The following is a 12,689-nucleotide window of genomic DNA, read 5'->3' on the forward strand; positions in this document are numbered from 1 at the left end:
GAGATGCTGGTTGAACATTTTTCAGAATTAACATTAATTCTCAGATTAAAGAAGCACACTATATCTCAAGGAGGAAAAATAAAGAAAACACACACACACACACACACACACACACACACACACACACACACACATCAAGGTGGAAAGACAGAACCCAAAACAAAGGGAATGTCTTAAAAGGCATTGGAGAAAAGACAGATTTCTAACAAAATTATGTCAAGCAGGCTGACAGGACTTTTTAGCAGTATATAAATGACAGAAGACTATGAAAAAATGTCGTTAATAATTATCAACGTAGGGGCTGACCCTGTGGCTGTGTGGTTAAGTTCCCACGCTCTGCTGCAGGGGCCCAGGGTTTCACCGGTTCAAATCCTGGGTGCAGACATGGCACCACTCAACAGGCCATGCTGAGGCGGTGTCCCACATGCCACAACTAGAAGCACCCGCAACTAAAAATACACAACTATGTACTGGGGGGATTTGGGGAGAAAAAGGAAAAATAAAATCTTAAAAAAAAATGTGGTCTGCAGACGACTTGCATGAGGTCATAAGGGGAGTTTGAAAAAGTGCAAATTTCTAGGCCCCAATCTAAGATTCTAAATAAGTTTGGGATGAGGACCAGACAATCTGTATTTTTTTTTTTTTGAGGAAGTTTAGCCTTCAGCTAACTGTTGCCAATCCTCCTCTTTTTGCTGAGGAAGACTGGCCCTGAGCTAACATCCATGCCCACCTTCCTCTACTTTATATGTGGGATTCCTGCCACAGCATGGCTTGCCAAGCTGTGCCATGTCCTCACCGGGGATCTGAACCAGTGAACCCTGCGCCACCAAAGTGGAACGTGCACACTTAACTGCCATGCCACCAGCCGGCCCTGTATTTTTTTTCAGCAAACTTATTTGGCCTCTCTTGAGAACCATTGTGTCTATAAAGTCTTCCAGAAGCGTTCAGTAGAAATAAGTTGTTTGGGAGAACACTTCAGCTAAGCCTTCTGGTCTTCAAGTTGGCATGCCTGAGGCTCAGGCTGATTCTTTCTCTTCCTGACAACACAGGGACTAGCTTGAAAAACTGAATGAATGAAGAGGTTTTGGCCTGATCTACATACATCTCCTTTTAGCAGCACAAACTATTTGTCAAAATGCTTAAAACCATACCCAAAATCTGCGCGTCGTGCTCTGTCTGGAAGGATATAGAGAAGCAGGCCAGGCCTGATAGCTCACATGGGGAATAGAGACTCTGAATCAAGGGTTGCTAGGCCCAGAGCAGGGAAGAATAGCTACTAGCCCGACTCGTGCGCAGGCGCAGAAGGAGGCGGGACAATCAAACTGCCAAGGCGCGCCCTTCCCCCTCCCCTCTTTCCGGCCGTCTCCACCGCGCAGGCGCAGAGTGTGAACCAAGATGGCGGCGCCCGTGGATCTGGAGTTGAAGAAGGTAAAAGAGCGTCTTGAGCAGGCAGTGGCTTCTTTTTGGAAGCTAAGGGGACTTTAGACAAGAATGTAGAGTGAGGCTCGAGTCCTGCGGAAGGAAAGAGGCCCCAGGGAATTGGGGAATGATTTCCAGGAGTCCTAAGGCGGGACCGGGCCTCCTTAGGCTGGAGTAGGGGGCGGGCGGCTTTAGCTGGATAAGAGCCGGTTGGGCTGGGTCTGGGTAAGTCTGGCAGGCCGATGGCTGGCCTGTACCCTCGTTCCGCGCTTTATAGCCGTTTCCTTGCACTCGGAGCCATCAGTTCCATAGTAAGGCCTGAAGTGAGCGTTTCAATTTGGAGCCCTTTCGGACGACTTGCCCTAGCCGAGCCATTTGTAATTCTGCATCCTTATCTGCTCTGCAAAACTCCCAAGTCCAACCTTGTGTGTTTTAGGCCACTTATTTGATCCCATCTTGAAAGGTCTCAGTATATACATACATTTGAGAATCAGATATTCTCATAGCAATGTTCATCTCAGGGCTTCGGCTCCCGACCCCTTCCCACCTTTTTTGAAGAACTTGTGAAATAAACAAGTCCAGTAATGTTTTCCAAATAAAATCGATATTTGAAGGAATTGGGTTTCTCTCTTCAAACAATTGCTTATTAACGTGTTGTTACTTAGAAACATTTTTTGCCACCTGAGAGTTGTCAGGATTTTAACACCACTAACGGCCCCAAGCCATACCTTTGTTTGGGGGGTTCGGGGGCACGGGGATTGAAAGGATACTAGACTTCATCTACTTGAAACCTATACTTTTCTGGAAAAAGAAACTGAATATCAGAAAAAACTCTGAGGTTAGGACTAGAATCCAGCATTCTCTGCCTTACTCCACACGTTTTGACCATTCAGTTTTTTCAGAAAAGCAGATTTTACTAAAGACTGTTTTCTGGTCAACCTTTGCATAAGAAATAGGACAGCTGAAATAGCTGTTGCTCCTAAAAATGAAGATGTTTGTTATTGCTCTGAGGAGTTACGTGTATGTGCCTTGCTTTTTGTCATTCTTGTTTCGAAACTTGTAACTTTAGCCCTTATGTGATGATCTCTAATGCTGTAATATCTCAGCTTTAACAATATACTAGCTTCCTTAGCAAACTGTGTACAGAACAGTCAGGCAATACCTGTAATTTTACATGCAAAACAAAATTCATTTTAAGAATGCTTGAAGCATTCTAGAAGTTTACCTTTTATTTCTGTTAAAATTTAAAAATTTAAGTCAGGGGTTAGTGAAAGAGCTGACAATAGAGTACAGCTGTGAATATGCTTACCTCCCAGTATTGTTTGAATTTGTTGCTAAGAAATCTGTGGACAAACAATGCAAACTAAAAAAATGATTACAAACTTAAGTTGGATATATTGACAACCAATTAAATTAACTATAAAAGAAACTTGTCGTTTAAAGGTTTTATCTTCTAATATCTTTATAAGGTTTTTTTTTTTTCCTGGGAGGGAGTGGAGACTAATAGGAAGTTTCAGGTACCTCCTCTCTCCTCAAATAAATGTTTTGAAACTGCACTATTAGGTGAGAACAAAGTCAATAAAAGTTAAGTAGTAGCTTTTGCCATATATTGCAGTCACAAATGTTATTAGAAAGGCATAAATTTGACAGCAGGTGAAAGTCATTCCAGGCACTTGAACAAGAATATCGAAGAACTGTGTTTGTCTTTGAGTTAAGTGTACACAAGGGTCAAATTTGGCTTGGTATGTGCATATGAAGTTCATAATAAATTTTACCAATGCCTTGAAATTTTTTTCTCGTTTTTGTCTTTCTCTTACAAATACTCATATTCTGAATATTACTGTAGACAGAATAGAAAGATTTCTCGACTAGGGGTGAGAAGAAATGGATTTAAGTACTGTACCTGCCTTTCTACCTAATAGTTCTTAACCCTGTGCAAGCCACTCATATCTGTTTAACACAGTCAGTTACTTAATTTGTAAACTACGATGATGAAACTACCATCCCTAACTCGTAAGATTGTTGAGAGGAGTAAATGAGATTTTTTATTATATCCATTAATGTTCTGTTAATATTGCCATTTTAATATTTCGAACAAATGTGGGAAAGTGCTTTGAAACCTAGTCGTGTAATACAAATGTAGCAAGTTACTACATTTATGGTTCTTGTTTTGGGTCTCTGGGTTTCATCCTCTGGCTGTTGCCTTTATTACTTTGATTATTCCTTGGGTAGCTGCTACTTGATATAGTTATTATTTAATGAGCATTTGTTTTGCTGCTTCAAATAGATTGCTTCTTCAGAGGACAGGCTAAATTCTGTATTTAGCATAGTGGCTTGATCACTTGATATAATTGTATTGTCTTGGTGTTTGCTCTGGTAAATTTCACATCTTTGTCTCTGGTTAGCATGCTTTATTTTAATATATTTGCATTTGACTTAAATGTTTCCTGTAAAATGTTTCGCATACTAAATCAAGGACTTGTTTTTATTAGGCTTTTACAGAGCTTCAAGCCAAAGTTATTGACACTCAGCAGAAGGTGAAGCTTGCAGACATACAGATTGAACAGCTAAACAGAACGAAAAAGCATGCACATCTTACAGATACAGAGATTATGACTTTGGTAGATGAGACTAACATGTATGAAGGTGTGGGAAGAATGTAAGTAAAATATATCCTTAAGGGGATTATCTTGGGAGAGGTTTCGTCTGAATTAAATCATAGAATTTGTTCATTTTAAACTTGGGGTGAAGTATCATAGTAGCTTTAAAGATCATCTAGTCAAATACTTTCTTTTTTTAAAAATGAGAAACTGAACCTCAGGTAGATGTGTTTAATTTTAGACTTTGAAGTACATTTCTTAAATATTTCCCTGTTCTCTCTACGATTAAGTAGTTAAGTATGTAACTTCAATGATAATATGATTTGTCATGAAAAGATGTTTATAGTAATTTTGTGTGTGAAGATTTAAGTAGTTGTAGTTCTAACCTCCCTCCCCTATCTAATTTATTAGGAGTCATACAATTCATAAATCTTTTAGATGTCTGACTAATGTTGTAAAATAAAAATAGGGACCAGCTCGTGGCGTAGTGGTTAAGTCCACACACTCTGCTTCCTTGGCCTGGAGTTCGCAGGTTCAGATCCCAGGTATGGACCTACACACCGCTCATCAAGCCATGCTGTGCTGGCATCCCACATAGAAAATAGAGGAAGATGGGCACAGATGTTAGCTCAGGGACAGTCTTCCTCACTGAGAAAAAAACAAGTAAAATAAAAATAAAAATTCAGTTATGTAAATATGCTTGTTCCAACTGTAACACATGAGAAACCGAGTAAACCAATTTACCTTTTGTTTGTTCTAATTGTTATCTGATTAACCACCTACACTTCACTTTTTTTCTTTTAAAAATAGATTATCTTTATGCAAGAGAATAGATCTGCTTCATGTTCTTTAAGCAGTAAATAAGGAATGGCAAAGCTCTTAACTGCAGGTCACATTCCATTACACTGAGCTAAAAGAAGACTGATTTTTTTTTTTTTTTAAGTGGGGGGTGGTACAGGAGGAGGGTTTTTCTGGAATTTGGTCTTTGAATATTACTTAGTAAGTGGACCATTACTTCAAGTCTGGAGATCTTTTAGTTAGAATGGAATTTGACCTCAGTCTTAGGATGACTTGTTTTGTGATTGATTTGAAGGAAGCATAACATGTGTAACATTTAGTAATGGCTTTGGGATGACATCATGAGAAGTAGACCCTGCTCATGACTAGCTAATCCATATCTTTCTGGAAAAGAGATAGATTATGATCTGATTTCCTTTCTCAGAAACAATATACCACAAATACATTTTGTCTCTGGAGTTCGTATTTTTCATTTTAGCTTGTTTTAAGAGAAACAGAATCCCAATTTGAGAGTTTGTTACCGAGACACAAAAGAATTGGGATAAGAACGAAGTAGAATCCTTGAGTATGTGTCTATATAGTACCAAGTGCATTGTTGGCATTCACTACTGGGTAATTTTATCCTTAATGTGAGTATCCTTAGGTCTTAAAATGGTAATACTAGCTTTTCTAGCATGCTTGTAAACATGTTGCATTTGGATTTAACATCACTACATTAGCCTTTGCTTGCGATAGCTAAAGACTCTCTTTTTCCAAAATAGAAAGACTCTTTGAATATCTTTGACCTTTTGAGCTACAATGAAGTTTTTATTTTATTATTTATTTATTTATTTATTGAGGAAGATTAGCCCTGAGCTAACTGCTGCCAATCCTCCCCTTCTTGCTGAGGAAGACTAGCCCTGAGCTCATATCCCTGCCCATCTTCCTCTCCTTTATATGTGGGACGCCTACCACAGCATGGTGTGCCAAGCAGTGCCACGTCGGCACCAGGGATCCGAACTGGTGAGCCCCGGGCCACCGAAGCAGAAGGTGTGCACTTAACTGCTGCGCCCCCAGGCTGGCCCTGAAGTTTTTATTTTTAATTAGAATAATTTCATTTATTAAACATTCTGCAGGAGTGATAGGAGAGTTGCTTTTTTTGCATACTGCCCGAAGTGCTACAGATAGGATCTGTTCCACACAAGGAATTTTAGAGGGGCCCGCCCAGTTGTGTAGTGGTTAAGTTCTGCTTTGGCGGCCCTGGGTTCACAGGTTTGGATCCTGGATGTGGACCTACACACCGCTCATCCACCCATGCTGAGGTGGCATCTTACATACAAACAATAGAGGAAAATTGGCACAGATGTTAGTTCAGGGCCAATCTTCCTCACCAAAATAAATAAATAAATAAGTAAATAAATAAAAGAATTTTAGAGTTTAATGCCTGGGATATGAATTAGTTAATGGTAAAATAGTATTTTCAGGAGATTTAGTTCATATAAATTATGTTTCTTAAAAGAAACGTAATTTTTACATGTTTGGATAAAGTAGAACTCTTGTATGGTTTCAAACTTTGGTGTTAAATTTGACTTTTGTGCTTTCTGCATCTCACTGGGAGTGTGAATTTGACCCTACATTGTAGGGGCATGTAAGGTGAATAGAGTTTGTTGTTTGGCTAGAGTATTAGTGCCCTCAGGAAGAAAGGACTTGCTGAGTATTAGTCTGGTCATGAGGACGTTTTCTTTCTTGATGCTAAACCTGAAATATCTATTTCTGAATTTATAGTCTTGAGTAATCTTGAGTATCATTGTGATTCATTTCTTTAATTCTAGTCTTTACCTTAGTTTATCTTTTCTTTTCCTTTTTGAGTATTATTTGGGAAAACTAATTAGAATATTAATTTTTCTCAAACTGTTGTTTTAAAATCGTGAATTATAAAATCCCATTAAACACTCTGATTTTGTTTTAGAGCCTGCAGTAGATTTTTGCCATAACTGAAATCCGGGCCTCGTTGTGTCCTGCTTAGACTATTGCGGTAGCATCTTAACTGTTCTTTCTGCCCTTATTCTGTCTGTCCAAATGCGTTCTTCAAACATCTGACAGAATTGATCATGTCAATATTTTTCATAAAATCCTTTATTCATCCTCTGTTGCCCATAGGATAAAATCTAAACTTGTTAACCCAACATTCATGGTCATTCATAATCTGTCCTTAATTTACCCTTCTAGCCTCAAGTCCCACCGCTTTGTATTCTCAGGCTCAGGATAGCATGTAAATTTCACCTCATGGACTTACCTCTTTCCATTGGTTTTGGGTTATCTGTTGAGAAGGAGTTTGTCTCATGTGGGCTTTAAACATTCGTTAATTGATTAGTGATGTCTATCGTGGGGTGAGGGTAGAAGAGTAGTAGCACATGTTCCAGAAATTGTTATCCCTCCCCTTGCCACATGGGCTTCCTCACACATGCCATGTTTTTGTGCTTTCTTGCTTTTGCTTATTCTGTCCTTCTTGGTCTGCAGTATGCTGCTTTCCCTTGTGAAATTCTCATCCTTCAAGACATAGCTCATCTTCTCTGAAGATTTTTCCATCCTCTCTGGCAGACTTATTCACACTTCAGTGTGTGATACCAGGGCTTTTGTTTCTCTAGCTGCTAGAGCAGAGAGAGATTAATTTTTAAGTGGGTCAGTCTCCCCAGCTAGATTGTTGGCTCTGTAAGACCGTATACATATTTATCTTTGTTTCCTTAGTTCTCAGCATAATGTGTGGCACATAATAGGTGTTAAATGTGTATTGACTTGAATTGAATATGATTCTTTCTCTTGCCTAAAATAACTGCATTTTCTTTTGGTTTTTTAGAAAATATGTTTACAACATGTCAGAGACTTAAGAATTAGACTTTATTATTCTGTTTTAATATACAGTTCAATAAAGATGAAATTATAAAAGTAAAATATATTTCGATAAAGATAAAAGGGATTGTTTCTGACCATAATTATGTCCTTTGATCTGACAGGGTTAATTCTTTATTAAAGCTATTGAGAAAGTTGACTAATTCTGAATGCCAACCAGTTGCAGAGATATTCAGTGAGAAATGAATATAGAAAAACCTAAGTCTTTAGAATTATGCTGAGGGCAGTAAAATCCTTAGAGAATAAAGGCTATTCTATGCAGAATAATATCAATATAATTTTATGTATTTTACCTTCCTCATCTTCACATAGGATGGAAGTCAGATTTTTCTTTTTAGAGTGTGTATTTAGTTTACCAAATCGTTGCAAGCCCAGATGCTTTTCAAGTCATTAAGTATGGAAGAACATAGTAGTGTTAAATACCTCTTCTATATGGCTGTTTTTGGTTTAAAACAAGGAAAATCAAGCTACAGGGTAAAAGATGATGAATTGCTATATATCGTAAGCTCTGTGTATTCATTGCTCAAAACTATATTCCATCCAGTCTCTTGGCGCGTTGCCAGCACATTTTAGTTCTCTTACTTCATATTCTTTGGAGAGGCTGTTATGTAGCCTGATACTACTACCACCAATTTCTAGTTTTGCTACTTAAGCTGTTTGTGAGCTGACCTCACCATGCTGCTTTGAGAACTATGATGAAAGTTACAACTGTGGAATGATCTGTCTGAATAGTTGGAAGTGTTTGTCTTTGCGTCTTTCTAGCATGCAAGGAGGGAATAGACACAACTCTCAAATAAATATTATGTGGATGTTTCTTATATCTTTTTTTCATGAATAAGAACCAGTTTATAGGAATTTTCTTCCTTTTTACTTTGCATAGTAAAAGATAAGAGTATTTTTTTAAAATAAGAATTATATTTGAAAGTGCATATAAGTGACATTTAGCCATGCTAGTATTTGAAGGGACTATCATTAGAATAAATGTCAAACTTATTTTTATTAACAATAGGTTTGATCCTGACCCTGATTTGATGTCAGGTCTATTATTCTATTACTCTAATATCCTTTTGCTTAAGCATTACATAAATAGCATTTCTTATTTCCAAAAGAGACAAATTAAGCTTTTTTTTTTTAATGTGGAAGGAACTTAAGTAGATTAGCCTTTGAAAAGAATGATTAGTCCCTTTTTAAAACTTGAACCTAACTAAAAATAACTTTGTACCATATTTAAACTAATTTAGAGGTATGCCACCTTCTGTGGGTATTTTTTACTTTTAAGGAACTAAGAATGAACAATGGTATAAATCTACCGACTAGATAAGTGTCTGGCAATGCAGGAATTGCTGTTTGGGAGCGGTGTTTCTATTTCTACTTGTTGAAGTAATTTGATGGTTGATCTCTAACGGTTGACAGGTCCAGAAGTTTAAAACTTAAGATAAATGTGGCACAGGTAGAAAGTCAAAACAGTAGGTATATTCCTGATAGATCAGATATTAAAAAAAATTCTAAATAGTTGAGCAATTTTTTGACTAATTAGGATGTGGAAATCTGAACTCTTCATGACAGCTTGGTTTAACTGCCTTTTGTTTAAAATGTTATGTTGGTTTTGTTGTGATTTTAATTGTTAGTTTGGATGTTGACTTGTAATTTGAATTGTGACATTTAGTAAAGCCAGGATGAAATATTTGCAGTTTCTCTAAGGTTAGTTATGTTAAATATTAATAGAAAGGGATATAGTCATGCTGCCTCAAGTTTTGCAACCATTTTACAATTTCATGGTATTGCAGTCAATTTGAGGTAATTTTAAAGCTGAAGAAATAGTTGTATTATATTTTATTCCTAAGAGATTAGGAAATAAACCACAAATCTTGGTGTAGTAAATATTGTTGATATTATAGTAAAAATAGTTTATATTGTTGTTCTCACTGGAATCAAGTTTCCATGTTTTATTTAGAGCCTACTATAGGAGAAAAAAAATGTGCAGATTTCTTCTGTTGTGAGAGCCACATTGCAAATTCAAATTTATAAACTCCTTTTATACTCTCTTTAAAGATGTTAATCGGTATTTTAGAGTAGAGAAAATGAAGTAAAGAGAAAATAATTTTCAAAGGTAAAAAGGAACTTTTTAGTTATTTTTTAGATTTTATTTTAAAGGAAGAGGAATTCTTGATATTGAGCTGCTTTTACTAATAGAATATGACACACCCTTCTTGTGTTTTTATACAGAGCCATTTAAAGTGGCTTTCATTGCTCAGAGTTCTAAGGGAAAAAAAACAGCTTTTCCTGTTGTGCAGGGAAAAATGACTTCAGTTTTGTTGATGTTGGGTATGTATATAACCCCAGATGGGCACACTGTCCTCTTCCACAGATGTGGCACTTTAGGGAGAGGAGATTTTTGAGTAATATTCTTAATTTCCTTAAGTTGTCAGTGATTTAAAAACTTGGTGTTCATTATAACTCTGCTGTACTGCTGTGTAGAATGACATCACTATTTTTATGCCGGGGAAGTTAACAAACATTTGCGTAGGAATTACGTAGCTATGTTTCTTCTGCAGAAGAGTACTTTTAATAATTCTTTCCCTTCTTCCCCTCCCATGTCCTCCAGAACCCAAACAATCTCACAGAAACACAGGAAATTAATTTCGAAAATGTTGTGCTAATTAGAAGTCTATTGTAAAAAAGGAAAAAGAAGTCTGTTATACTTATCTTTGGATGTACTGACATGCTAAAATAAAATTTTCGTGTGTCCTTGTGGGAGGGTTACTTATTTTAGGCTCGAACTTGTTTAAAAAATGTAAATGTAATTGATTCATTTCATTACTTGGAGGACGTTGCTTCTGCATTTCCTGACGTCAAAAGGCCTGACTTTTTTTTTTTTTTAACTGACAAAGGGTTAAACAAAATCTGCCTTTGTTGCATGAAAGTAGCAACTATTCAACAACACAAGAGGATACTACAGTGTATTCCAATTTGTGATAAGCAGGAATCAATGTAGTTAACTGAGGGAAGGGTGAAAAGTACCATTACCTGTTGTTCCTATATAAATAAAAGTGAAGGGAGCAGTAATTTTGAAGTTAATTACTTTGTCATTGGGGGATTGTGTGCTGCAACTGCCTTAACTCTAGCTGAATTTCTCTGAAATGAAAAACAATCAATTTTAAGCTGGATCAAGAATTTTCTGATTTTATCTGCCACTTATAGTGGCAAATTTAGGAACAACTTGCCATCTAATCTGTTTGAGAGAGGACTGAAATATTCATGTCAGGGAACATAATCTACTTAATGAAAAATCCAAAAAGGAACTCAGAAAAAATATTGACGTAGAAGGTGAGAGTCAGTCTGTATCTATGAACAGACACTTGATAATGACTTACTAGTATTCTTTTCTTTCTTATTACTTATATCAGGAATTGCTGTGAACTGCAAGTATCCTTTGCCCAGATGGAATAATTAGGATTGTGGTGTGTTGTATGCACCATTAGTGCCTGTGGTTTTGTGAAGAATGTATGCTCCATTTATTTTTAGAATTTAAGTTTGAATGGACATGTCTGGGAGAATGTTATCTCATTGTCCTGGCCAGGAGCTCTCATCACCAAATTATATTCTGAGGAAGATCAATTACCTTGAAATGGACCAGATTACTTGGAAGACACTGTTCCTTTGGGTTTGAAGAGGACTTGAAATGTTCTTGTATCAAAATTTGTACAGCAGCAGGAGCCCAGTGTTAAAAATGTATCTTTAAATAGATAAGAGCATGACTGTCCTAAGCTGAGCCTTTTACATTGTTTGGCTCAAGTTAAAAAGATTTGGACCACAATATGCATCCTGTATGTGTGTGTCTGACTGAGTCTTTTGCATTTGTGCCAAAATATATTTATGTTTCTCTGTAACTTTCTGCTTCTGTACCAGGAGTCTTCTGTTCTGTTTGTGTCGTTCAGTACTCATTGGATTGTAATTTTTTACTATCCATGGTTATATTTTATCCGATGTTATATTTTAACCTACTAGTAAAATAAAGGTCACATCTTAGAAAAAGTTGTAGCATAGCTTGATTCTTAGATGTGGAAATGTTTGGAGTTTGATGAGGCCAGAGTAAAAGTGGTAAACTTCAGAGGTGATTATTTACTAGAATACTTAGAATACCAGATAGTGACCAAAAATAAGCATCATGTTTAAAATAGATTAACATACTACTGCTTCCATTTCAGGAGTAATAGTTTGATTTAAAAATACACAGTGATTTTTAATTTGTACAAATTGAACCTAGCAGTGTGTGAATGACTTATCTAGAACAAGGAATGTTCACATGGAATTGGGTTCCTGAAGAGACCGCGATTCTCTAAGAATTCCTTTGAATTCACAGTCCTCATCTTATTTAACCTATCAGTAGCGTTTGGTCCAGTTGATTGATCTTTCTTCCTTGAAGCACTTTCTTCCTTTGGCTTCTAGGATACTGCCTCTTGGTTTTCCTCCTATTTCACTGGCCATTCTTTCTCAGTCTCCTTTACTGTTTCCTTTTTTTTCCCATTTCCAAATATTAGATTGACCTTGGGCTCAGCCTTTGGCTTTTTTTCTCTTCTCTATTCTCAGTCTGTTAGTGATCTCATTAAAGCTTATCTCTTTACATGCCTTTTTATATACTGACAACTTCCAGATTTTTATCTTTAGCTTAGACCCCTTCCTGAACTTCAAACTTGTATATCCATCTGCCTACTTTACATTTCCATTGGATGGTCTAACAGGCATCTCAAGATTAACTTGACCAAAATAAAATTCTCACTGTTTACAAATAAGCCAGTTCTTCCTTCAGTCTTCCTCACTTCAGTAAATGAGTTTTCTCTCCTTCCAATTCTTCCAAATTTTGGAGTCATCCTTGACTTCTTCCTCTCTTTCAATCTTACATTCAATCCATTAGCAAAGGCTCTATCTTTAAATTTTGTCTGGAATCTGAACATTTCTACTTACTACCACCCTGGTTTAAAA

The 12,689-nt window shown here is 36.8% G+C and overlaps 1 protein-coding gene across 4 annotated transcripts in view; it reads left to right on the forward strand.

Moving 5' to 3' along the window:
- The first annotated feature begins 1,348 nt into the window (after positions 1–1,348).
- The window catches only part of PFDN1 (prefoldin subunit 1), a 58,792-nt gene continuing 47,451 nt past the window's right edge, over positions 1,349–12,689 (forward strand). For all 4 annotated transcript variants that reach the window (XM_046665583.1, XM_046665584.1, XM_046665582.1 and 1 more), the window contains exons 1-2: positions 1,349–1,428; positions 3,912–4,078. In XM_046665583.1, coding sequence (XP_046521539.1) covers positions 1,396–1,428; positions 3,912–4,078 — 200 coding nt within the window. In that variant the 5' untranslated portion in view covers positions 1,349–1,395. The remainder of the gene's footprint in view (positions 1,429–3,911; positions 4,079–12,689) is intronic.

This window comes from Equus quagga, chromosome 7 (assembly GCF_021613505.1).
Source record: "Equus quagga isolate Etosha38 chromosome 7, UCLA_HA_Equagga_1.0, whole genome shotgun sequence".
Taxonomy (NCBI): Eukaryota; Metazoa; Chordata; class Mammalia; order Perissodactyla; family Equidae; genus Equus; species Equus quagga.